The following is a 25910-nucleotide window of genomic DNA, read 5'->3' on the forward strand; positions in this document are numbered from 1 at the left end:
GATGGTTTTACATTGTCTTCTAAAACCGTGTTTTCTCCTATACATATTGACTGGCAATAGTTAACAACCTGGATGCACAAAAACATAGTCTTCATATTTAATTGTGTCAAATTCTCGAAGATGCCATTTCCGAGATGAATTGTAAATGAAGCAATCATAAACAACTTTGGATTTAATATGGATACTAACGGGATCGAGTAGTCCGGTTCGCTGACTTGTTTGACACGTCATCGGTTCCCAACTGCGCTGATCGATGCCCATGCTGTTGTTCAATGCGTTGTCCAGTCCAGACTCGATTATCTACAGACCGCCGCCATATAGCTGGCATATTGCTGAATGCGGCGTAAAACTAAACCCTCTCACTCACTCCCCATTAGGGTAAGACCGCAAAGACAATATTCCATCTTTAGCGTAAGAGAGAAATATGTTTTCTTTATTATCAATACATACTGCTTAGAACGAATAAGGGATCACGAGGAAGTATTTCTTTAATTAGACCCAGTTTTCCTCCCACGGTGGATGCAGCGAACGCTGGAAATGACCATGGGAACATTTGTACTTTCCTGTGTCCCCGAGCCACTGTGCTTGTATGTCAGGTCCACGAGCACCACCTCACACGCCTGGCCTCAGCCCCCACAGTATCACGTGATCAGTCACTAAACAGATCAAAGTCCGCTTGAAGCAGGAGATTCCTGCTGTCTTTGAAAAATCAAGTGTTGAATCACAAAGAAAACACAGCATGGTCAACATCACGAGTTGATTTTTACTCTTAAAACTTTCATATGATCATGACAAACACCTCATGCGTTACGGATGTGACTTGAAGGGGGCATGGTTGTCATGTACTAGTAATCGAACTGTTGTATCTAATTACAATGACTTTAGAGGATGGAAGTAACTATTGATCAGAGCGTCCAGAGTATTTATGGATCGAGATTAAGGAGTTTAAAGTCTATGATTTTGGTTAATTTGAATACATTTCAAATTGTGATTGAATGATGCAATATCACACTAAAATACAAATTGTTACTTGTTATATCTTCCTTCGAACCTCTGTTCTACTATGATCCTTTCATGGTGCGAGGTTTAGGATACCTGATTGATTGTCAATGTTTTTTCTAGACAGTACTTAGCCATGTAATGGCGGATCAATGGCATCTCCATCCTTCCCGTTGCCAACGGACAAGCTAGAAATATAATATTTTGTGTCACATCAACACAAATGCACGTTAGAGGAGGGATATTTGTGGCCCCACAGTTGCTTGTATTAGTTAAGTTAGATCTACCTACTCACTCACTCAACTCCTCACTCACCCACCAGTCAACCCAGTCATCCCCACCTCATCCAATGTTCCAACCAACAATCCACTCACTCACTCATCCGTCCCGCAACGCACTCATTCATTCATCCGTCCATCGTCCACAATCAGTTTATATTTTGCTCACACATAGTGGTATATATGCAAAGTGGTCTATGTAAACATTCTGTCCAACCGATATTTGTGGATATCACAAAATACAAACGGGAGAGGTTATGACTGAGCACGTGTAGGTGGGCCAGTCCATCAACTAACCTACCCACGATCTCCTCTAACTACCGAAAAGTCATTCCAAATCCGTCTTGGTCGTTTATTTACCACATTCCGTGAAGATTCCAAGCTAGACTAGATCCCCCGCAAGCTAGACTAGATCCCCCGCAAACTAGACTAGATCCCCATACCTGTCGTAAAGTCAACACAACTATTCGGGCGGTCAGTGAGTGAGTGAGTTTGTTTATGCGCCATTTTTAGCAATATTAAGGCAACATCACGGCAGGGGACACCAAAAATGGGCTTCACACATTGTACCCATGTGTGGATCGAACCCGGGTCTTCGGCATGGCTAGCGAACGTCTTAACCACACATCACATGGTACAAAGGCAACGTCCTAATATTTCTTTAGCTGTCTAAATGTTCTACAAAATCCCTAACATGCCTTTTGACACTTTCATAATCAGCCGAAGACGTCCCCCTGTGGACAACAGGTTTTGTAGTCATGTCCTTCAAGTCCCGATGCATTGCAGGTCTCGGTTTCAACTCAAGTGATTTCCGGATAAGGTCCGACACTGATCCATCCTCTGATGACGTCATCTGTCCTAGGAAAGGGAGAACACTGTCTGCGAACTTAGCATAGTGGGCAGTTCCTGAGATAAGCATGGGGCAAGACCTGTCCCCGAGTCTGTCTGCCACCGACTTAGCAACAGCCGTGTGAGGGTCGAGGAGGTACCCTGAAATACATACAAATAGTGTTTGGTACCAGCAGATCTATATTATGTGGTCAAAACTATGAAACGCGCCTCAAGGTACCAAGGAACAAGTGTACAGCTAGGCACAAATTTGAATTTACCTGGATTAATTCATATCTGATGACAGATAAGCCATGTTATATTTATCAGGTCCAAACTCAGACAGTATTGGTGGCTAACACACTCACTCAACCAATCACCCTGTCACTCTTTTCTATAGCCTACAGTCGTTTCAGCTACCAAGCTTCCAATTACTGATGCTCCCAGTGCGGCGATTTTAAGGTTGCACACACTTATTAACTCACTCAAATTCCACTGGCTCCTTCTATAAAAGAACGTACCTGTGTCCTTATAGGTATTCAGTACCGTTTGTTGGCAAGTCTCTTCATCACAGGAACCTGCAACGAAGGAGCTCTGAATACGCCCAAGAACCTGAAAACACAGGACAACCTGTGGTTTAAGTTTTACACGTAAAAAGAATAAAGATATTATCCTTAAACTGTAAATGGACATTTAGTCATGAAACGTATTGTCTACCAAAAACACAGTGCAAATTGCTAACGTATAATTAATCCCGAATAACGAAAAGTATGTATACATCCTATTTACATACAATCGTCTAATAGCTGGAGTATGGCTGATGACGTTGAACAACAAACAAAAAATTCATACAATCACCGTACCTATTATGCGATTACTATCTTATAACTAGTCGTGGTGGAGTAGTATGAGCTCAAAGTATTCACTCGTAACGCCGAAAACCCCTGGTTCAATTCCCCACGTTGATACAATGTGTGGAGCCCATTTCTGGCGTCCCACGCTGTGTTATTGCTGGAACGTTGTTAAAAACGATGGGATGTCACACTTACTTATCTTCTAACAAGGACTTTCCTTCAGGTAAGAATTTCAGTTCTTTGATCAGCGATTACTTATGATCATATGTATTATTTTAAAAAATGAGAGAATGTTGCTTAACAATCAAATAACTTGGTTTTGACCAGTTCTTCCATTGACCCAAGTACCATTGCGAGGAACATGGTCTGTCCTATGTGGAATCGAACACTTGCTTTCAGTCCCAATCGCTAGACAATATCTTTACCGATCGTACAGACAGACTTGCACTGTTCTTACTTTTGTTAGTGCATTATTTAACACCGTACTCTGCAATATTCAAGCTATATGACGGCGGTCTGTATACACTGGACCAAACAATCCAGTGATCAGCAGCATGAGCATCGATCATCGAAATGGAATACAATGACATGCGTCAACCAAGTCAGCGAGCACGACCACCCTGTCCAATTAGTCGCCTCTTAGGGCATGCAATATGTTGCTGGAGACCAAGTGTAACCCGGATCTTCACCCGTAGACGACCCGGTGAAACGATAAGTCTGGAGTATTCTGACCTTCACGGGTTACATATTTTACTTTCCAACGCGTGTTCACCTACCTCGTCTGACACTGAAAACCTCCCTTGCCTGTCCAGATCTGCATAGAGCTGGCTCACTGCAGCGCCATTGTTGTCATGTGCGTGGTATAGGAGGCGCTCAAGGTTAGACGACTTCAGAATGTCGATAGCTGGGGACGCTGTGCGGAGAAGTGTTCGTGACGTCAAGTCGTAGTTGCCTGTTTTGAAGAAGTCTGTGAGAACGTTGTTGCTGTTGGAGGCGCAGATGAGACGACGAACTGGAACTCCCATCTCCTGAAACATGGCATGATGTTGATCACTGGTTTATCTGGTCCCGACTGCATTATATACAGACCGCTTCCATATAACTGGAATATTGTTGAGAGAGGTATAAAACAACAAACAGAACAAAAAATAGGACACTTCCTAAGATTAAGGGAACTGTATACTCTCGATAATAAAACTACTAAACGTTCATTTACGTTAGATTTGGTATAACGCGATTAGAAATTTGCCTAGGGAAAATCCAACAATTAAATGAGATCTTACCAACAATATATTACGTCCTCTGTTGGCTATTTATATAGAAAAACTCATTAGATCTTAGTTCCTAGCATTTGGTCCTCTATGAATAAATATTCAACAAACTGAGATATACGTCTCCAAAGGAGAAATTGTAAGTGCGTACGGTGAATACGGAGTCCTGCCTTACCTTGGCATAATAAGCTGCGAGAATATTACCAAAGTTCCCAGTTGGAATACAGACATCGATTTCATCACCAATGGAGATCACCCTCATTTTGACAAGGTCGAGGTACCCTGAGATGTGATATACGATTTGAGGAAGTAGACGACCCCAATTCAAACTGTTGGCGGCACTGAAACATATTATTTTCACTGATTGATGTGCATTAAGGGAACTCCAGATTCTGTCAACAGCTTTTAAACATACAGGTCACCATTCTTCATAGTGTACAACGTAAGTACCAACCTCAGTTTGCAGGAATGGTCACGTTGTAGCACATCTGCGAATTCTTCATCCTGAAAGATCTGTTTAACTGTTGTCTGACAGAAGTCGAAGTCACTATCAACTCCTTTGGAAACACAAACGAGATTACATTATAAACTCCTTTCAAAGTTGAAAAGCGCATCTGCTTAAAGCTCGCTTGGTATAAAATTGGCACTAAGGTGAATACCAAGCCATGTTTTTTGCGAACGGTGCCACGCAGTGCCAAGAGAGTATCTCTCACCATATTCCATTTAATTTTAATCTACATATTTTTCCACTTCTGAAGGACATTTTATATTAAAACTTTTTCTTCTTGAAAGGTTGACTAATTAAAAACAAATGAATATATTTCTCAGCGCTAAATAAATAAATAGATAAATAAATAAATAAATAAATAAATAAATAAATAAATGAATGAATATTTTCCGTGCGTGGTTAAAATGTTCCTCTGATTTCAAAGTTTGCACTGTGTACCTATAACTCTGAGGTTCTCTCCGGCCATGGTTGTCATCTGGTGTTGCTGAAGCTGGCTGATCCCACGGGAGGGGTAGAGGACAACCACGCCCACTCCCGACCTACCTGTCATTGAAACAGTCAAAAATGTTCGCCTTAGTGATCCCTGGCTCAAAGTTTGTGAAAACGTTCGCGGAAATTTTCAAACCAACAAGACCGAAGACTTATGTTTCGCAGTTTGTTACCCAACCGCACAATATAACTAACCAAATGCTGTCGTTCATTGGGAAACAACTGAATACTGTGATGTGACTGTTGAAAATACATATGTCTCGTGCGATCTCATATCAATCACAAGATAGAAGAACCTTGAATTGTCATCATCAATCATTATTAGATCACCAGGGCTAAGTTAAGTTTAAGTGTTCTTGTTAAGTGTTCCTGAGTATTCGATGCTCGAAAATTGTCAACAATTATAATCCTAGGACATATTATTTTTGTCTTTTTTGATCCCTGCACACCCGTCAACTGCGATTAAATATTCAATAAAAAGCCCAAGTTAGAAAACAAATACTCTAATCGCTGTAATAAATCATTCAGAGAAATATAATTTTTTCGTGATAGCTTAACGCTTATTCTCGGAATATAAATAATTTTGATAGAAACAATTAACACTTTTCCTCTTTCGCTTGTCTGTAACCAAGTAGTTTAAGCGTCCGCTCGTCACGCCGATTCCCGGGTTCGATTCCCCACATGCATACAATGTGTGAAGCCTATTTATGGTGTCCCCTTGCTGTGATATTGCTGGAATATTGCTAAATGCGACGTAAAACTAAACTCACTCACTCTTTATGTACTGGATCATGCTATCAGTATTGTGGATCATCCAAACCTCCGACCGCTGTCAGGTACCGGAAACGAATGCAATAACATACAGTGTCTGGCCATAAGTATACGTGATTTGGGACATGACGTTTTGCACCGCCAGAAACATTCAGCATTGTCTTTCTGAAAATAGATTCCCTGTCATGTGCCTGTCACGTGACATGCATACAAGTTATCGTCTGCTTGTTCACTTCCGCTCTTGTAACTGGAAGCTCAGGTTGTAATTGGAAGTGTCACCTTTAAGGGGATTGGAACTCTTACCCCAGTAAATGGTAACATCAATGCTTCTAAGTATATAGACTTCACTGAAAACAATGTGTGGCCAGTTATAGCTCGCCATCATACACACGAGTCATACGTATTCGTGGACGTTAATGCTCCTGCATTTCGTTCCAGATTTGTGAGACACTTTGAAGAAGAATATGATATAATTGACACAGAATGACCCACTCAGTCTCCTGATATCAGTATAATTGAAAATATCTGGTTAAAATTAAAAGGAGGTTTGCAACCCGTTCCACTTCGCATCAACACACCTGACGAGCTTGACAGGTGCGCGGAAACTGTGCGCGTTTGGGAGTGAGTGAGTGAGTGAGTTTAGTTTTACGTCGCACTTAGCAATATTCCAGCTATATGGCGACGGTCTGTAAATAATCGAGTCTGAACCAGACAATCCAGTGATCAACAACATGAGCATCGATCTGCGCAATGGGGAACCGATGACATGTGTCAACCAAGTCAGCTAGTCTGACCACCCGATCCCGTTAGTCGCCTCTTACGACAAGCCTAGTCACCTTTTATGGCAAGCATGGGTTGCTGAAGGCCTATTCTACCCCGGGACCTTCACGGGTGTGCGCGTTTGGGAAAATCTCTCATTGGATTATGTTAGAGACTTACACATGACCTGACCATGTACGTACAGTGCTGCATATGAAGGTGTAACTGACAAAATACTAAGGTAAGACTTTCAAGCGTTATCAAATTATACAGTTCTGAGTTCCCCCTGCTTTTCCCGTGTGCATGCCGAAAGTAAAAATCACGAATAGTTATGGCCAGGGACTGTCCGTGCAAGGCCTGTCGGCTCGCTCGTCTGAGATGCACAAATTAACTTCTCATGTTTCAGTTCTAACTCCCATTTTCCCATCCGTTCTTATTGAACCAGTGTTTGAATCTGGCGGTTACTGACCATGTAGGTTTGATATGAGAAAAACAACAACAAAAAACATTTCTTCCTGACACATTTGTTGGCTGATGTCGTTTAGTCGTTCTCTTGGCTTGATTGACAGGTCGTATGGACTTGGTTTTGATGTTACTCTCTGGCGATTGGCTACTGATTTTGTGGGCGTGTCAAACTATGTGAACAAATTTAACAATCGCTTGATTCACGGCACGCCTCGTTATTTTGTCGTAATTGTCAGTCTCGCCAGTTATTCATCCGTCCCAGGAAAAGTTACCTACTGCACATCTTTGCGAAGAATCGTGAGCAGTTGTATACTAGCAGTTTAAAGACAACCTTTCCGTCTCTGGAGACTAACAAGTACTATCACGCCCCGGCCGCGCCATTACTGAAAGACGTTAAAATGTGGAACTTGTTGGACCCTGCCTGGAGTTGGGCATTAATGGGTGCAACGAGGACTGGTCGGCCCGGAGTCCGTATAAAGTGTCTGAGCGTCTGTGTCATGGCATCTCAGTGAGGTAGCACTATAAAACTAGCTTAGTCTGGGCTAGTACAAGCAGCCACACATGCATGCACGTCGTCATATGAGTGAAATATTCCGAAGTACGACATTAAACCCTATTTCGCCTCACCTCACCAAGCATACCTGCTGATGGTTTGTACTATGATTTCACGTGATTTTAACAGGTAATATCTCACGAATACTGTGAATTTTGCCTGCTTTAACATATGGAATTGATTTTGATGAAAGGGGGTATCCTGAGTAAAATCTTTTAACCGTCATACATTACACATTTACTCTTTCAAAACACTCACATGGTTAAATAGAATAAGTGTATGTGGATGACAGCTTCTTTAATACTAGAACACGACGTTTCGATACAGGTTCTTGTATCGTTTTCAAGTGTAAATGACACGGGTAGAGAAAAGGCGATGTATATATACAGCGGAAAACTAATTAACAAGTGATGATAACTAAAAAGGGGGGTAACAATGGATACGTGGATAAACAAGAAACCAGTGGTGCACAGAGCCTAGTATGCATACTAGTTAACTACGTGATGATAACTAAGTAAGCCAGTGGGGTACACACAGTAGATTGTTTGTACAAGGGGTTAGAGTGGTTTGATGAGCTCATCGTAAGCCGTGGGGATGGGGTAGCCTTGGTCTCTGTTAATTTGATGTTGATGGCTTCAGTTAGTTTTCTTTTGGTAAAGTCTGTTTGGTTCTTTGAGAGGGTGGTGTCCAGTTGAGTTGGTGATCGGAATGGGCCGCTATGTGATCTGAAATGGCTGATTTCTGGTCCGATTTGATGGTTGATGTCTGATGTTCTTTGATTCTGGTGTAGACAGGCCTGGATGTTTCTCCTATGTATGAGTGCCCACAATTGCAGTCAATTTTGTAGATTGTACGTTATTATGTGTTAGCGTCACATCAAGCGTCTTCGTTCTTAACTGTAATTGATCAGGGCAAAAATGTACTATACATAGGTGTCGTTGTATTGTAGCAGCACCATGGTGGTCGAGTGAACTTTATTTCTCAATTAGTTTTCAGAGTCGGTCCAATCTATTTCAACTGGGGTGTATTAAAATGGTTGGGGAAGGGGTCGATTGTAGTGTGGAATTCACAGGATGGGCTTGTTCAGTAGCGAAAATCCCCTCCTGGATTCAAGACCAGTCATTGTTCATTCATACGACAGTCATATGTTGTGTTTAAATCTGGGATACGCGCATATTGCTGCGCAGGTGAGTGGAATATCACGGCGGGAGACGCCACAGAATGTGTATATCCATGTAGGGAATCGAACCCGGGTCTTCGGTGTGACCATCGAAAGGTCGAACCACTACACTATCGAACCGCACCGCACCGCCCTGCCCTGCCTGGAGAAAGGAATGGAATGAACCAAGTTACACCAGAAGTTTCATTGGAACCATGCCTCGTCGAGTCCGGGATTGTCTTGTAAATAGTGACTGGGTGTAAATGGGTTTGTGTCACTTTAAGCAATATTCCAGCAATGTCAAGGCGGGGGACACCTGAAATAGGCTTCACACATTGTACCCGTGAGGGGAATGGAACCCGGATCTTCTGCGTGACGAGCGGACGCTTAAACTACTTGGCTACAGACAAGCGAGAGCAGTGTTTTTTGTTTCTATCGAAATTATTTACATTCCAGGAGTAAGCGTTAAGCTATCGCAACAAAATTCTATTACCCTGAATGATTTATTGCAGGGAAGAGAGTTTTTATTTTCCAATTTGGGCTTTTCTTTGAGTATTTAATCGCAGTTGACGAGTATGCACGGCTCGCCCAAAAAAATTATAGAATATGTCCATGTACCTGAAATGGACTTTACACATTGCTTAAGAATAGAGGCGAATTCATGCGACATGAATGAGTTTGGTGATTCTTTCTTGCGAAATGACCTGGTGGACAGTATGGCGCTTTGGCCAGGCATCTAACAAAATCATGGTCATCTGATGACGTTCCACGCAAAACTGAATGTCTCTGGTAAACCGTTGAACTATTTATCTTATGAAATAAATAAAATATCAAGTGTTAATAATGAGACACTTATATTAAACGTCCTGTATTTTTATTGTGTATTATATACATGTACTCACCAGCATGTCTACTGAACCCGTCCAGCACAGCACCCCCAGTGTCCCCCGATGTTGCCACCACGATCAGGTAGCTGCAATAAAAAGGTGTGTCTGAGGTTCCATTAACTCTTTAAAGAATCAGTTATTCTTTTCGTGTTTTCAAAAATGATTTTGGTTAGGTCAATACATAAATGCATTATTTATTATTATAATATATTATTACATATATCAAAACGGGACTTGACATGTCCAGGACATATTTATTTATGTCATGTTTCGATTTTTGAAAAAATGACATTATTCTTTTGCCGTTTAGATAAATCCAGTATGATATAAAACATCAGGAATTACTTTTCAGATAACATAAATAACGTACCGAGATGTAATGTTCACCTGACGGGCCTCTATGGGTCACAATTTTCGTAAGGCTGAACAAAGCAAGTTGCCACTTGAAGTACCAGATGCTTATGTGTACCGAAATGTCAAAGTCATTTATATCGAGTTAGCTGCAAATATTGAAGCCCATTGTTTGTGTCTCCCATCTTAATAAGATCTCAACTCACGCTGATTTAGGGAGAGTGAGTGAGTTTAGTTTTACGCCGTACTCAGCAATAATCCAGTCATATGGCGGAGTCATATGGACAATCCATTGATTGAGTCTGGACAATCCATTGATTAACAACATGAGCATCGATCTGCGCAATTGGCAACCGATGACTTGTCAACCAAGTCAGCGAGCCTGACCACCCGATCCCGTTAGTTGCCTCTTACGACAATCATAGTCGCCTTTATGGCAAGCATGGGCTGCTGAATGCCTACTGTACCCCGGGACCTTCGCGGATATGATTTATGAATACACAATGCAGTTGTCCAAGAGCGGCCGTGGTGGTCTGCTCTCGGGGGTAGTTCAGGATGGTGGACAAGAGACAGGGAAGACGATGAAGACAGCAGCAGCCATATTTTATTATTGTTTGGTTGAATGATGGTCGAAATGGTAGACACAGTGGTAAACATGTGACAGAACGCACATCGGGACTGAGTGGCCAATGATCCCGATGTGGAGGAAACCCACTCTGTCACTCACACACATATTAGAAGTCCGACGGCGATTCTTCATCGTCGATGTAGTCGTAGATGGGGCGACGACCTTGGCCGACACCCCGACTATCCGCACAATCCGTCCACTTCTCTCGATGATCTGGTTTCCGTGGTTGGTCTTGCTGGTTGGTCTCGCTAGTTGGTCTCCCACACTGACCATATCAGTCAGGTTTTCATACACAGTCATTACGCTACATTATGTAAGGTCACTGGTCCATGCACATGTACATACGTAAAATTCGGCGACTTAGGGAGGTGTTAATTGACATGTATTGATCGCGTTTGAGAATAAAGGGTCCTGCATGAATGGGGGTTCATGATAAGAAGGGATATACCGTATGTTTGCTGAATGCATTACACAGAAAAAGGGTATAGAATTTTGGACATATATTGAAACAAATAGATCACGAGAATAAATGAAGTTTTAAAGAAACTAATTGAAATGATTTAGTCTGTGACACAATTTAGAAAGATCAAATATAACATATGGTATATTAGGAATTACACTTTCTTAGTAATATGCAAAATCTAGTAATTTTGTTGGGGTGAGTCCCATCCGGGATTCGAACCAACGCCTTCAGAACCAGGGCCTAGATTTTCAAAGCTTAGCTCAAAGAAGTTAATGTTAACGGATAGCACTTACGACTGTTTTAGCGCCAAGAGAACTTCGAAATCTAGACCTAGGCACCTGACTTTGTGTGCTGGCGAGTAGATGCCTGACTCATAGGCGTGGGTTCGAATCCCGGATGAGACTGATCCCAACAAAAGTACTAGAATCTGTACTTGACTAAGATAGCGTAACCCCAAATGTAACATATGTTACATTTCACGCTGATTTGACGGACGTGTCTCCAGTAACACACTGTATTGTGTACAGAAACAGTTCTACGTTATTTAGGCTAGAGATATGGATTATACGCATTGTTTACATGTACAACATTGACAAAGAGTATCGACAGAAATTTTGAGGTCATTATGGTCTGACATTGTACTTTCTGATCGCAGTGTAACTCAGGGGACGTCAATAATTACAATGGGTTTATTCACTCGTTAATTATTCCCCGCAACAACGAAGTTGCGGGGATACAGAAACGAGATCCGTCCGTCCACAATACTTTCTCCAAAGCAAATGTTACCAGATATAAATTTGATGTTTGTGCGGTTTCCATAGAAACATGACTTAGGTTGTGACTATGTGGATGTCACCTTATCCAGAGCAGATCTCCTAAACTGTTCATGCTAGCTTTGGTACACGTATCAAGCATGATCCCTACATGTGCCTTTTGGGGATTAGACCCCGATATTAATTTTATTTATTTATTTATTTATTTTCTTTTGCAATTTACATGGAAACATGTCTTTGAGGGTGTTGTCTTGTCCAGAGCAGATTACCCGAACTTTAGCTTTATGATACTCGGCACACACGTTCTCCATGTTCACCATGACTCCTAGATGTACCTTTTGGGGGGTTACTCCAGTGTGTTAATTTATTTATTTTGTAGTTTCCATGACAACAAGCTTGACTTTGACTGAAATTGGCTGAAATTTCCGGAACTTAAGAAACTGTTCACTATTTCTTCATCAAACTTGGCACATAGACAGGACTGGTGGTATAGCGTTGCCTTTTGGTGGGTTTAGATATCTGAATTAAAAATTGTTTGCGTTTCAATGGCAACAAGTTTGACTTCGACAGATTTTGGTGGTAGTGTTCTTTTCCGGAGCAGAACTTTATTTTTTTTAGTTTACAATACTCTCCTTCCACTCTGCCACATGCACACCAAAACAACATACTGTAATGATCATAATTTGTAGACACATTCATGAAGAGTACTTTGCCGTTGCGGGGAAATATTGATGACTTTGTCTTCTTGTTATTCTGTGGAACTCGGTCGTACATGTGTTGAATGGTTCGTGTTCACGATGCTAATGCAGAAACTATGTGTATATTTAACTGTTTCGACCATTGCAGTATAGTCCTGTCGAAACGCGTGTAGAACTGTGAAGATCCGGGTTAGAATTGGTATCCCAAGCTTGTAGTAATGGGCGACTTACGAGATCGGGTGGTCAGTCTCGCTGACTTGGTTGTCATCGTATCCTTATTGCGTAGATCGATGTTCATCCTGCTGATCACTGAATTGTCTGGTCCAGACTCGATTATTTACAATCCGCCTCCATATAGCTGAAATATTGCTGAGTGCGGCACAAAACTGAACTCACTTACTCTCGAAACGCGTGTAACAAATTGCCGTTACAGTACACTAAAATGAGTGCTCCTCCAGAATCCATTATAATCGTAATAAACTGTATATTATATATTAAACCACGTGCCGTATGATGATCGTAAAGGCAACAATGTACATTTATATATGATTGTCCAGACCAAGTTATTGGTTGATTTTGTGCATTCGTGTTCATGATATCAATCACTGGTTTCTCTGATCCAGGCATGATTGTTTGCAAACTGCTCGATATTTTTACAACATGATACTCAAAAGGTGTGTTATTTTAAAATTACAAACTAAGAGTACTTCTATTTCAACTGCATCGGCTGTACCTTGAAGAAATCAAATACAAATTCGGCCATGTTCTCATTCGGCTCTTGTAAAATATCACACTAGCTCACTTCTTTCAGGTGTGTGAGTAAGTTCTATTTCTACGCCGCTATTAGCAATACCACGACAGACACAACAGAAATGGGCATTTTTTCGGTGTTGAATCGAACCCGGGTCTTCGGCGTGACGAGCGACCACTCTAACCACTAGACTACCTCGCCGCCAAATCAAATTATGCAAGTTGAAGTTAACTGGATGGATATGGTTTTCCACTGACTTTAGCCATGCACTTGCCGGTTCATTTTGGGGACACCAGAAATAGGATCCCAAGTACCCAAGTTAGGACTCGAACTCGGGTCACAACTTGTTTGCACTAAAAACATTTTCAGATGCAGCGTTAAACAGTACTCTCCCACTCACGAATTGAAGAGGGAACCCTTTAACATCAAGACCTACCCATCAGAATCGGTCCCTAGTATGGTGATCAACCTTCCATTGCTCGTGATCTCTTGTCCGTTTTTATACTATATTGTCCTATATAGTATAAAGCTTTATGTAAAACTTCATGTTCACTGCAAGTTTTGAATCTCTAATTACATAGTTCTTTGGCGAAAGATTTTATATTAAACTTTATAAAGTACATATAAATTAACTGTTTTAGTCACTTTATGGCTGAAATATTGTCAACGTGACTTTAAATTTAAACTCATCACTCAACCCCCATCAGAATTGTAGGCCTTTGGCAGGGACAGAGTAGCATCATTTTGTTTATCCTGATAGGCTTAAAACTCTAACATGCCCCAAGCAAACCCATGGCCTTGATCCATTTAGTTTTGTTTGTATACATGGTTACGGTAGTCGATGGTCTTAGATTTGTTTTGACAAGTGTTTACATGTGCACACAAAGACACCCGATCACTGATCTATTAAATATCAATATCTTCATGTTTTCTCATATATTTCGGTCATTAACCAAAGTAAAACAACATTTTTCCTTATACAAAGAGAGATCAACGAAGGGCGCTATAGTGTTGTGTTTTAGATCAACCTTTGAGTAATGCGCTATTAGTATCAATGAATATTGATGTATTCTATCTGATATGATTTTTCTATTTTCGTGTATGTTCTATATAACATTGATATTCTAGTTCAAATTTGGTTCCAAATTTTGACACGGTGGCGTTAAAGAGCTGAAAGGTACACTTTTGGCTGAAGGTGTGCCAAGGTCACCTTTAACAAAACGCCATTTACTAACACAGAGGTACAGTTGACAGAATGGGAGAGGGTCACGCTACATAAAACTCCCAGTTGGCTGGAAAAGTGACAGGATCACATTCACTAACACAAAGATGCATTTCCCTGAAAGTGTGACAGGGTTGCATAAAGTAATAACTCACTCCTTATTCGCTCACTCCAAAATACATACTGTAGTTCACTCACTAACTCAAAACTCCAGATTTCACCTCACTCACTAACTCAAGGTACAGATCAAATACTCACGTGTTGCGTTCACCGAAACGTCGTTCAGTTTCCATGGCTGCTGTGAAGAACATCGGCATGAGCTGTAGAGCGCCATCTTTAAAAGATCCCGTAGGCCCATGAAACAGTTCCAGAACGTACTGATTTCCGGCTAGGTGGCGCACTGGGAAAATATCCTCGGAAGCAAAGGATTCGCGATGGTAAGCATCATTCATGAAATCCTGTAGCAATCTTGGCGAGAGATCAAAAGGATGAATGAGTTGTTCAAGGATACCTAGCGCCCTCTCTCTGTAGTCATAATGCACAAATCTGTCAAGCTGGCCATTGGTAAACCTTGGCAAGTCCCCCGCCATTGTGTAGAGACCGCCATCTTCGGCAAGTCCTTTGAGAACCGTATGGAAAAACGGAACACGGGGTTTGGTGATTGAGCCTCTGGTCGACACGTAGCCTTTGTCATTGACAAAACTATCAAACTTGGTTTTAATTTTGCTAGCAATGCTTTCTGGGGTCTCTTCATCCTCGCAAACAATCCTGACGTCATAATGTTTCTCATAGAATTGACGTCGGTATTTGAGTATTTCCTCCATACTGGCACCGTCACCTTGACCTACGATTCTGTTGACCTTCATCATGTTTAACCTGTTGATGATGTCCTTATTTGGGCAGTCAAGGAAGAACACAGTCCCTGACTTAGCTATATGTGTCATGGCTTCATAATGCATTGGGTTCGAACCTGTGAGGGAGACGATCTGACCCGTACCGTCGAACTGCAACAACGCTTTCCCTTCTTCTTCCAGAAACCTATCGCCTCCAACTTTGGACAACTAGACATGAAAGATGAAAGAAACATATACTGAACAGCAAAAGAAACGCAGCTTTGGTTTTTTGTCAAGGTTTTAAAGAGAAAGACATAAACATGAACGCGTACTTTTAGGAGATTTCATTTTTTCGACTAATGCGTTTCTTTTGCTGTTTAGAATACTTTCAAACTTACTTCATACTGTTTGAAGTTTAAAGTCTTATGGTGTTACTTTTTTTATTTGTTTAACGCCGTGTTCAGCTACATTCCAGCTATATGACGGGTCTGTCAGTAGTCGCGGTTGGATCCAGTGCTTAATGTCATGAGCATCAACCGACGCTATTGGGATTCGATGACATACGCCAATCAAGTCAACGAGTTTGAGCACCCGACAGTTTTAGTAGCCTCCTATGACAAGCCCTGGTACCTATGGACAAATCCCATAGCTTCTTATCGGGGTATATCAGTTTTAGGTACGTAAGACCAGCAATTGTTTGGACTCTTCCCAGTCTAAGTAAACATAATCTCGGTATTATTCGTTACATTCCTATACTGTGACTCAGTAGAGAAGTCTAACGAATAATACCGAGACTAAGTTTACTTTGACTGGACTTTCCCCAACACAGCGTGACGTGCCGGGATTTCCTAGAAAAAAATTGTTCAATGTTTCGTATCTTAAACCTTTCTTAACCTTAACGTCGGATTTTAGGCCCGAGGCCGACTGAAACCACGCTGGCCCACATCTTCTGTTTCCTACCTGCCCCTATGACCGACAACTTTTTCATCCCCAATGACTAAGCGTATTATTTCTATATCAACACATAGGGCCTGCACATTCTGACCTGCATCCACTGGTTTTTCTATGGTTATGGTTGATATTTGATGATATAACGGAGTTCAACTAGACTCACTCATTAACTCCGGGCGGTGGGATAGCCTTGGGGTTAAAGCTTCCGCTCTTCACACCGAAGAATCGGGTTCGACTCGCCACATGGATACATATTTGTGAATCCCATTTCTGGTGTCCCGTTGTGATATTGCTAGAATATTACTTAAAGCTGCGAACCGCTAAACTCGTTCACTCGTTCAACTCAACTTAACTCTGTGGCGGACGTGAATTATCAGGGTTTTCCTGACTTCTCTGAGCATTATTTCAGTCTTTCAGTCTTATAATGGGAATTCAGGCTAATATGGGGTTGCATCCCGAATGGACGTTACCATAACGTCTCTTGACATTTTGATGAACTCCAAGAGCATAAATACAATCTAATTTCTAATTCGAACGCACGATAAGCTAAATCCACCAGCTACATTTGGGTCACCCGTGCCTGGATTATACGTTTATCTGTGATAGAACATGCGTACAGGTATGGGTGACAAAGTGACAAGACGCCGTTCAGGTAGCAGACTCAGTCGTGATTGTCATCGCAGTATACTATACCTATACCAATAATGCTTGTCATCACCTTCCGTTTTAGTAATAGGTCTGGGGTGACAACCTTTATTGGCATGAGAATACAACGTCGCCATTTGCTGTCACAACTCACTAACACATTTTCGGAAATTGTGAGACTGTTTCAATTGTGGTAATAACGATACCAGTAGAAAAAACACTAAAAAGACGTCAGTTTGTGATGACGTCATCAGATCACATAGAGAGTTATTGGGACGAGATTCAGATTTGTGAATGAGTGAGTTAAGGTTTAAAGTTACAGAGGCAGTATTTCTGCGTGAATATAGTATCTATAAGCATGCCTACTGGTTTCTGAGCTGGTCTAGATCGTTAAACTGACTCAACTTGCTAGGACTGAACACGTTGTCTCGGATTTTTCTCGTAACTGTGGTTTAAGAACACAGTGATTCTCTGACCTAATCAGCATTATCTGTGTCTAAGTCTTTACAGTGGAAGGTAAAGGACGGTCATGGCAAATTTGGTGTAACTCATTCAGCCCACGTGGCCTGCTATCCGAGCCGTGTAGTTTGTCACACAAACAGGTCATGATTTCAAAATAGCATAGAGATCGTGTCTCAGTTTCCGACTAAGTGCTGTTTACAGTTTCTAAACCCCGACACTAAACATGTAGAGAATGAATCCCAACTAATTCGTCTACAATCTCGTGAAGATGCGAATTGTTAGGGCGTATTTGATGTGTGTGAAAAATATGACGATCTCATCTGATCCGCCATTAATGCTTGTGATGCTTGAGGGTTATAGTTCTCTAACTTCTTTTTTTCTTGTTGATCTTAATGTTTCTTGTTGATCTTATTATTTGACAAAACAGGAAAGGTGTTTATAACGCTTTGGGATAATTTTACACTCTCTGTTTTTGAAGGATGTGTGACAGTGTCAGTTAACATCTTGTTAACGTGCAATAAGATATCTGAATTAATTATTAATGAAAACAAAAATGTCTCAAAGTAGGTTTTTTTTAAAAGGACAGCTGATGTTAACACATGTGTTTTAGCGTTACTTTTGCGTTCTGAAACATGTTTTGGGAGGGATGGCTGTTTTGTATCATTACATGTACTTCTTTTTGTTTCTTTCTTTCATTCATTCGCCTATAATTCTTGCTTTCTTACTATTATTCATTCATTCATTCATTGTAAAATGCCGACTGATACAAGAAACTGGCTGAAGTTCTGTTAAACATAACTGAAGTTTCGCTGGGAAAGAGCGAAATCAATGTGTACGTTCGAGCATGACGAGGCACACGTTAATTAGTACAAATGGTAAAGAAAGCAAGGGAGTGACATATCCCTGTTGTAAATTGTCCCTGGTCCATGTAAAAGTACTGGAGTTACGATCGTCCTTGATTGCTTTGTGAAACGGGGCTCTGAGACTTACCTTGTCAGCCACTGTCATGTTCCAGTAGGGTTCTAAGTGGTCATCGTCAATGTCCACCACCGGACGGTTCATCATGGCGCCCAGCAGTCGGGCCACAGTTGTCTTCCCAGATCCAGGACTCCCAATAAGTAGCACGTTGGTCTGGCCAAGGAAGACAGTTAGTCAGCGAGTGAGAGAGTGTCTGGTTGGATTTTGAGTAAGTGAGTCTAAAGTGTGAGTAAGTGGGTGGGTATGGTTTTAGGCAGCTTTTAGCGATATTCCAGCAATAACACTGCAATGAACACCAGAAATGGCTCTCACACATTGTACCCATGTTGAACTCGAACCCAGTTCTCCGGCATACCGTGCGAACGCTTTAACCACTTGGCTGCCCCGAGACTTAGAGTGTTGGGCCAATTCAGATGTAGTCACATCGTTTATTTGTTGGGTGGTTTTGGTTTTAATTTTTGCTTCTGACAGTGCGCATTATACAATCTAAAAGACGCAGGTCTGTAAATATTCACGTTTGTACCAGACAATCCAGTGATCAATATCATGAGCGTAGGGTGATTCGCCTTCACCCATTAGAGGTTTCTTGTGTCAAGGATGGGTTGCTGCAGATCCAGTGTAACCCGGATTCAGATCCTGTACTGGCCAAGGAACGTCAGAACCTGGCTTCACAGATCATGCCCATATGTTGAGCCAAACTCCACAAACAAAATACAAACATGTGTATAGAAAATACGATAAGTTCGTTTAAGCCTAAACTTTTATGATTATAGGAAGAAAGTTTGACCCCGATTGTCTGAAAGTACATAGAAAGTAGAATAATCTTATCTACGTCACACTTAAAGGTTTCAATAGTTCGTTAATATTCGTCTCCAGTATGTGATTGTTTTCGTTTCTGAAGCAGTATTCTGTGTGTGGGGTAGGCTCCTCCTGAAATGTTCAAAACTGTGTAGCGGTCTCTATGGTGAGCTAATTGCAATTTGACTTTTTCACACTGAATATTAGTTCAAGCTCGTTCTGCTTACATTCATGCAGAGTTAATCCGAACAGATCAATCTGTACTCGCACAATGGCAATCGATTTTTTCAAAAATAGCGCTCATTCAGTATACATATAAGATAGGTTATACCGAATCTCCTGCAATCTTCTCACAGCTGTTTTTTATGTGCGTACTGATAATCAATGTATTCTAACGTGAACTTATATCTCGCATAATATTTGCGCGATCGATCTGTGAAAAGTCTCTATTTGAGTGAGCGTGGGCTAATGCCGTGTAGGAAGGTAGGCTGGTTGTTTCTGAGCGCGTCAGCTTAATGTTTAGGGAAAACACGAGGTAATGACCAACCTCCTTAGAATTCAGTGTCACCCCATCCTTGATATCGCCAACGTACACGTTCCGATAAGTCTCCACTATACCCTGGATGCTTCTACAGCTTGGCCCGAAAATTGTATTACCTCCCTTTGCTCCGCATTCTCACAGTAGCCAATCAGCTAAGCCGCCGTTACAACTGAACTTGTCAGTGTCAACAATAATAGCAGTCGCAGCTGCGAAGGTTTGTTTGCAGCGCGACTCAGATTTTGGGGGGAATCATACAAACACATTGATAGGTCAGAAAATTTATGTACTGGCAAGAACTCTTTCAGAGAACCTGTTCATGGCTGGTATTGCTAAGTTCAATCGGCTAGATAATTTAAAAAGCGAAAGTAAGTTGTGATTGGTTCGCCCAACTTCCCTGATGGGATGAGATCCAGCCAAGGGAGGTAATAAATTTGTTGGTCTTAGCAGTAGATGCATCCTGGGTACAGTGGAGATGTATCAGAACGTATACCCTAGAGATACCGAGGATGCTTTCACCCTTGCTAGAGTAGAGAAAGAGGCTCGCTGTCGTGGCTGAAGGGTGTTGTTCGCATCCTCTATTTATTCTGATTCAAGTTTGACTACAGGCGATGGTCTTACTACGACATGCAGGCTGATTCGAACAGGGCCCCGTTTCCCAAAGCTTTCGTAGCACTCGTACCCCCTATACTGCAACACTGGAGCTACGGAAGCTACGAGAAAAGTTACGAGATCTTAGGCTTACGAGAACTTTGTAGTTAAGTGAGGAGGATATTACCCGCCAAAGTCAATCGGGAACACTCCCTGTGTCAAGATAACACATGCGCCTACCGACGCAGATACTGAAGGGTTTGCCAAAATAACATTGCGTCATTATATGTTACTGTTTCTAATTTGATAAGCGAACGTTTACCAAACATCTCGATAATCGTTAGTTTGCTTGTTTTGTTTCCAGCTGGCAACTTTATGAAACTGATCGAGCAGGGATCACACACCGCAACATTGATTTCAGTCAGTTGGGTAGTATTTGTTCTAAATGTTATTAAAAATCATATCTAAGTTCCCCGAGTTCAAGCAAAGACACATTTTTACAGATATCGGCGGTCAATATAGAGCTAACGGACTCCGTCATCCCTTGCGTAAAGCTAATAAAACGTAATGAAAGTCGTTTCTATATTCTCTATGATCTCAATCCAGTGTCACTACTCACGGTGGAGTTGGCAAATTCTCCATTCTTCCAATCGACGTCAGTTTGCAAGAGTCGACACAAGTTATTCCTGATTTGCCATGACGCTCTGTATCGAAGCAGAGTCTTTGTCAGTCGTGATATTACCATGATTGGGTCCAGAATTTGTTGAATTTAAAACATCGCGACAGGTCAGTGTAAACAGACCAGCTATCAGAGTGTCACGTTGTCAAGGTCAGCTTGCTGTACACAAGGAACAGCTGTCACCTTCTGGTCACGTGATTCGTGACAGCGTGACATATTAAGACAGCGATAAGCAAGTGTGCAGGTGGACTATATGGGATAATAGCTGAAAATTTAGGAATTTATTATTCATTGCTGAGATTACCTGACAGAATTTGAGTCAGATGGACCCGTCTATGTTTCCACGGATATGTACAGCACATAAGAGAGCTACATAATTTTATATAATATTATGACTGCAGTCACTCTCAGGTTTCCTTTAGGTCGTACAGACCTATAATTATTTTAAGTTGCATTGGTAAACCCTTGACAAGAGTGTTAAATAACAGACTGAAAACATTCCTAGATACCAACAATTTACTTAACCCAACACAGGCAGGCTTTAGACAAGGCTTTTCGATATGTGATAACACTTTTGTTATGCAAATGATGATCCGGATACTAAAACTCTATTATAAGAAACTATATACGGTATTTTGTAGATTTCACTAAGGCATTTGATAAAGTCTGGTGAATTGGGTCGTGGCAAAAACTAACAAATACTGGGATAGATGGGAGATTTTTCACACTCATAAAAAATATGTATCATAACAAAATCTAGGGTAATGATTGGAAATACCATATCAGATGAATTCTCGTTTTATGAAGATGTGCGACGAGGTGAAAACCTGTCACCCCTTTTGTTTTCCATATACCTAAATGATCTTGAACAACATCTCTTTCAAAGTAATTGTAATGGTTTTAAAGATGAAACTCAAACTAACAGCATTGACCTCTTATATCATTTTATTGTATTATTATATTCAGATGAGGCCGCACTGCTCAGTGAAAATCCAAATGATTTACAAAAATCCCTGTTGTTATCTGTGGAAGCGATCCCGCAAAATCTTCGAAATTTCACTTTACCTATAGAACTAAAACTATACATATTGCGGATACATACGGTTACCTTGGAATTAAATTCCAAAGGAATGGCGATTTATCCAAACAATTATAGCACTTACGGAAAGCGCCACAAAGGTAATGTATATATTGTCTTTTAAAGAAATCCAGGAGTGTTACTATACCTCTATTTTTGCCTTTTTGATTTTATGGTTGGCTCCAATGCTACTCTATGGAGAGATATGGGGATACGAGAACTTAGAAGTAACTGAACGAATTCACTTACTGTTTTTGAAATCAGCTGCCGGTTTGGTAAATTTATATGCTTTACGGTGAATTTGGAAGAGAGCCTTTGAGTATCAAAATCCAAAAACGATTTATTAAACACTGGCATAAATTAGTCTCTGCGAACACACACGGGAAACCATTCCAAATTATATCTAACTGTGTTAACCACATCTGTGACAATACAAGTAAAATTCCATGGTTACATTTTGTGAAACATATCCTTGATAACTGCGGTCATTCCTACGTGTTTCTAAATCCGCATGTATGCTCGACGTCCTGGCTTTTCGCAGTGGTCGAAAACACCTAAAGAGTGCATTTTTTCCCCAACTGGTTTCCCCAACTAATGTTGATTCAAGTCCGAAGGGGGATTATTATAAATATTTCAAAACCCAATCAAGCCTAGAAGAATATATTCTTCTTCCAAAAGGTACATACTACCCAATTTTGAAGTTAAGAACATCTAACCATAATTTACCAGTTGAGACTGTCCGATGGTTGGGCATTCCACGAGAAGACCACCAGTGTCCACTTTGTGTATCAGACGCTGAGTTTCACTACTTGTTCAGATGTGAAGCATTTCTCCAACTGCGACTTCAGTCGCTGAACACTAAATACTTAGAATTCCCAAACTTGTCCATCTTTGAGAAGTTCTTGTCTCCAACCAGCATAAGAGACCTTATATAAAGGCCCTTTAAAATTACTGCATCATATATTTAATACATTTTAAAAAATGAAACCTTGTTGTTATCCTATATCTTGCTACTGTGTAGCCTGTTGTCGTGTATGTTACATATATATACGGGTTATCTCAGATCTTATTGTTTTGTTTTGTATGGGACATTCTGTTTACCTTCAAAGGTACTAAGGTTTCATAATGCAAGAGCAATCATCCATGGCATTTGTTTGTTTAAGGCGTATGACTTATGGGTCGTATGAGTAATGGGGTGACACCGAAATGGGAATGGCCCACAAAATACACAACAGAACAGATCAGACCTTTATTACACCAGATGATTTAGTGTTTTAACCTTTCTGACCATTGAGATGTGTGACAGATGGAAGGATACCCTTTCCTTGACCTTGGGACTTGTTAATTTAATTAATCATAGGCTTATGTTTGTCGACTACTATTTCCAGTTAGCGCAAATCATATCCTGGGCTCCTTTGTTGTTAGCGCCGTTGTTGTTTCATATGTACTTACATAACATTTTGCTGTCCGTTTTCTAAATTCACTGTGATGGGGGAGTAAGAATATACTCCATTAAGTCGTATTTGTCAAGGACTTGTGGGGTAGCACAGTGGTTAAAGCGTTTGCTCGTGATGCCCAAGACCCGGGTTCGATTTCCAGTGTAGCCCGCCGTGATATTGCTGGAATATTGCTAACAGCGGCGTAAAACTACATACTCACACACTCGTATTCTTCAATATAAAGAAATTCACATTCTTAAATTGCCACCTCTACGTGTTTCACTTCTAACTGCCGTTCAAATACTAAATTACTCTGTTTGCTTTCTGTTGCTTTTGAAGTAGACGTAACACACCTCTACGAGATCTGCAGTTGCCTAGCAGGATTAACACCGTCTGTTTAGCTTCTGGTAGGTGTGAACACATTACTGATCAGCACGAAATGACGACAATATAGTTTCCAGACTGTTTCATGTCTACTGTATAATAACATCACGGTCTCGCACTGTAATCTTAGCTTGTAGTAGCAGTCCATTGTGTTTCTGTCTAACTGCGATTCATTTATGGTGATCATGTAATTTATGATCTTAATCAACATTCCTTAGTACGTCCTCCGTAATCACACCACAGTTCCACTAATCCAGTACAAAGCTATTGTCTCTTCCTTCTTTCATTGTAATCCGTTTCTTTGTAATCTACCGACAAACGTGTGGACCTGATGGAAACGGTAATAAAGGTGTCTGTAGAATTCATTTCGTCTAGATCAGTGTCGGTTGTGTCCATCATGTGATACATGCACGCTATATTGATTGCATTCCGTTGATTAAATTGAGTAAGGTTGGTTTCGTTATTGTCTGTTAGTCAGTTTTGAGAGTCAGTTTTTGGTTTGGCGCCGTTTTGGGATATTCCAGCAATATTATGGAGGGGCAAATTGTTTTCTTATATTGTACCAGTGTGGAGAACTGAACCTGGATATTACGTATGACAAGCGAACACTTTAACCACTTGACTACCCCGCCACAACTACTACGGAGGTTCTATTGGGAAACTACCTGTTATGACCTCAGCACGATGTAGTTTGGCATTGTCATCGCGAATATATAGGACAAGGTATGATAGAGGCCACCCAGATTGCATCATCTATTTCAGCAAGGCTCCTTTTGGAGCTCCGGCGCCTTACATGCGCATGCTGCATGTCTTTGGATAGCGGGACCCTGGCGCCTCGGGGAGATTTTTTTTCCAATTTATATCCGAGCAATTAAGGCTTCTATGATTTTAGGCGGTCTGATTTTCTTCCACAGAAGTGTCGGTGGAAGACTTTTCTTCCACCCAGCCTCCGGTGGAAGTCGCTCGCGCCATTGTATTTTGGAAGCCTTTTTACTTTGTGATATCTATGCATGTTATACATGGTTGGAAACCCGATCCAACGCTCTCTCCAAAAATGCACACATGATTCTAATGCTGCCCCTGGTAACCATTCCAGATTGAATCTCCGACATGATGGTTTGTGTAATTTTGTTGAACTTCAGTTCTTCTATATCACAGCAGTTATCATGCCACCATCATCCGGTCATGATGTGATGGCAATCACTCTTACGAGTCACCCCAGAAAATGCATTTCTATACTGCGTTTGAAAGCCATAAAAAGCGTATGTCAGACAGTGTATAAAACGCACATGTTGCGCATTTAGTGGTGGAGCTATAAAGGTATTAATGTGTATAAATTATTATAAATGCAACAAATACCGGAGGTGATGTAGATTGGCGGAATTTAAATGAAACTGTACACCGGTTGTACCGGCGTCGTTAATATTTACAACTATAAAGCATTTGCAAGATCATTCATGTGGGATTCTGGAAATATGTAACATGCTGGTGTGCAACATTAGACATTAGCGCTACACAGGAATCAATACACTTGACGGAGCTAAAGTTGCAATAAATTGGAATAAAAGCAATACCTGTAGTCTTAATATATAAACTTTTACTGTGGTGGAAAGCCCTTGAAAGTGCGGTTCTGCCAAGGTGTAATGTGCATTCGAGTCGCGTCTGAGAATCAGGCAATACGCGTCATTATGTAAATGCATTTGCGCTAATGAGGAACCCGAACCAGCTTGGCCATTGCTCAGAAAATGCCTACGTTCCCCGGGCACGAACGTAGACGGGACGGGCACGGCGATGCAGAAATTGCGGCGCTGTCCTCTACGTCTGCCC

At 41.1% G+C, this 25910-nt stretch overlaps 1 protein-coding gene across 1 annotated transcript; it reads right to left on the reverse strand.

The window, feature by feature from the left end:
- Positions 1-402: 402 nt before the first annotated feature.
- On the reverse strand, positions 403-21374 carry LOC137296050 (threonine synthase-like 1). The gene is made up of 10 exons (XM_067827698.1): positions 21123-21374; positions 18589-18729; positions 14966-15768; positions 9837-9907; positions 5177-5281; positions 4685-4787; positions 4406-4571; positions 3736-3987; positions 2627-2717; positions 403-2267 (listed from the first exon to the last, which is right to left on the reverse strand). The coding sequence occupies exons 1-10, from the start codon at positions 21246-21248 to the stop codon at positions 1939-1941; spliced, it is 2187 nt and encodes a 728-aa protein (XP_067683799.1). The 5' UTR covers positions 21249-21374; the 3' UTR covers positions 403-1938.
- Positions 21375-25910: the final 4536 nt, after the last annotated feature.

This window comes from Haliotis asinina, chromosome 9 (assembly GCF_037392515.1).
Source record: "Haliotis asinina isolate JCU_RB_2024 chromosome 9, JCU_Hal_asi_v2, whole genome shotgun sequence".
Taxonomy (NCBI): Eukaryota; Metazoa; Mollusca; class Gastropoda; order Lepetellida; family Haliotidae; genus Haliotis; species Haliotis asinina.

Coding starts and splice junctions, on each gene's coding strand:
- LOC137296050 (XM_067827698.1), bottom strand. CDS start 21,248: ATGGTAATATCACGACTGACAAAGACTCTGCTTCGATACAGAGCGTCA. Junction 18,730..21,122: donor GAGAATTTGCCAACTCCACC/GTGAGTAGTGAC, acceptor TTCCTTGGCCAG/ACCAACGTGCTACTTATTGG. Junction 5,282..9,836: donor CGGGTTCAGTAGACATGCTG/GTGAGTACATGT, acceptor TTTCAATGACAG/GTAGGTCGGGAGTGGGCGTG.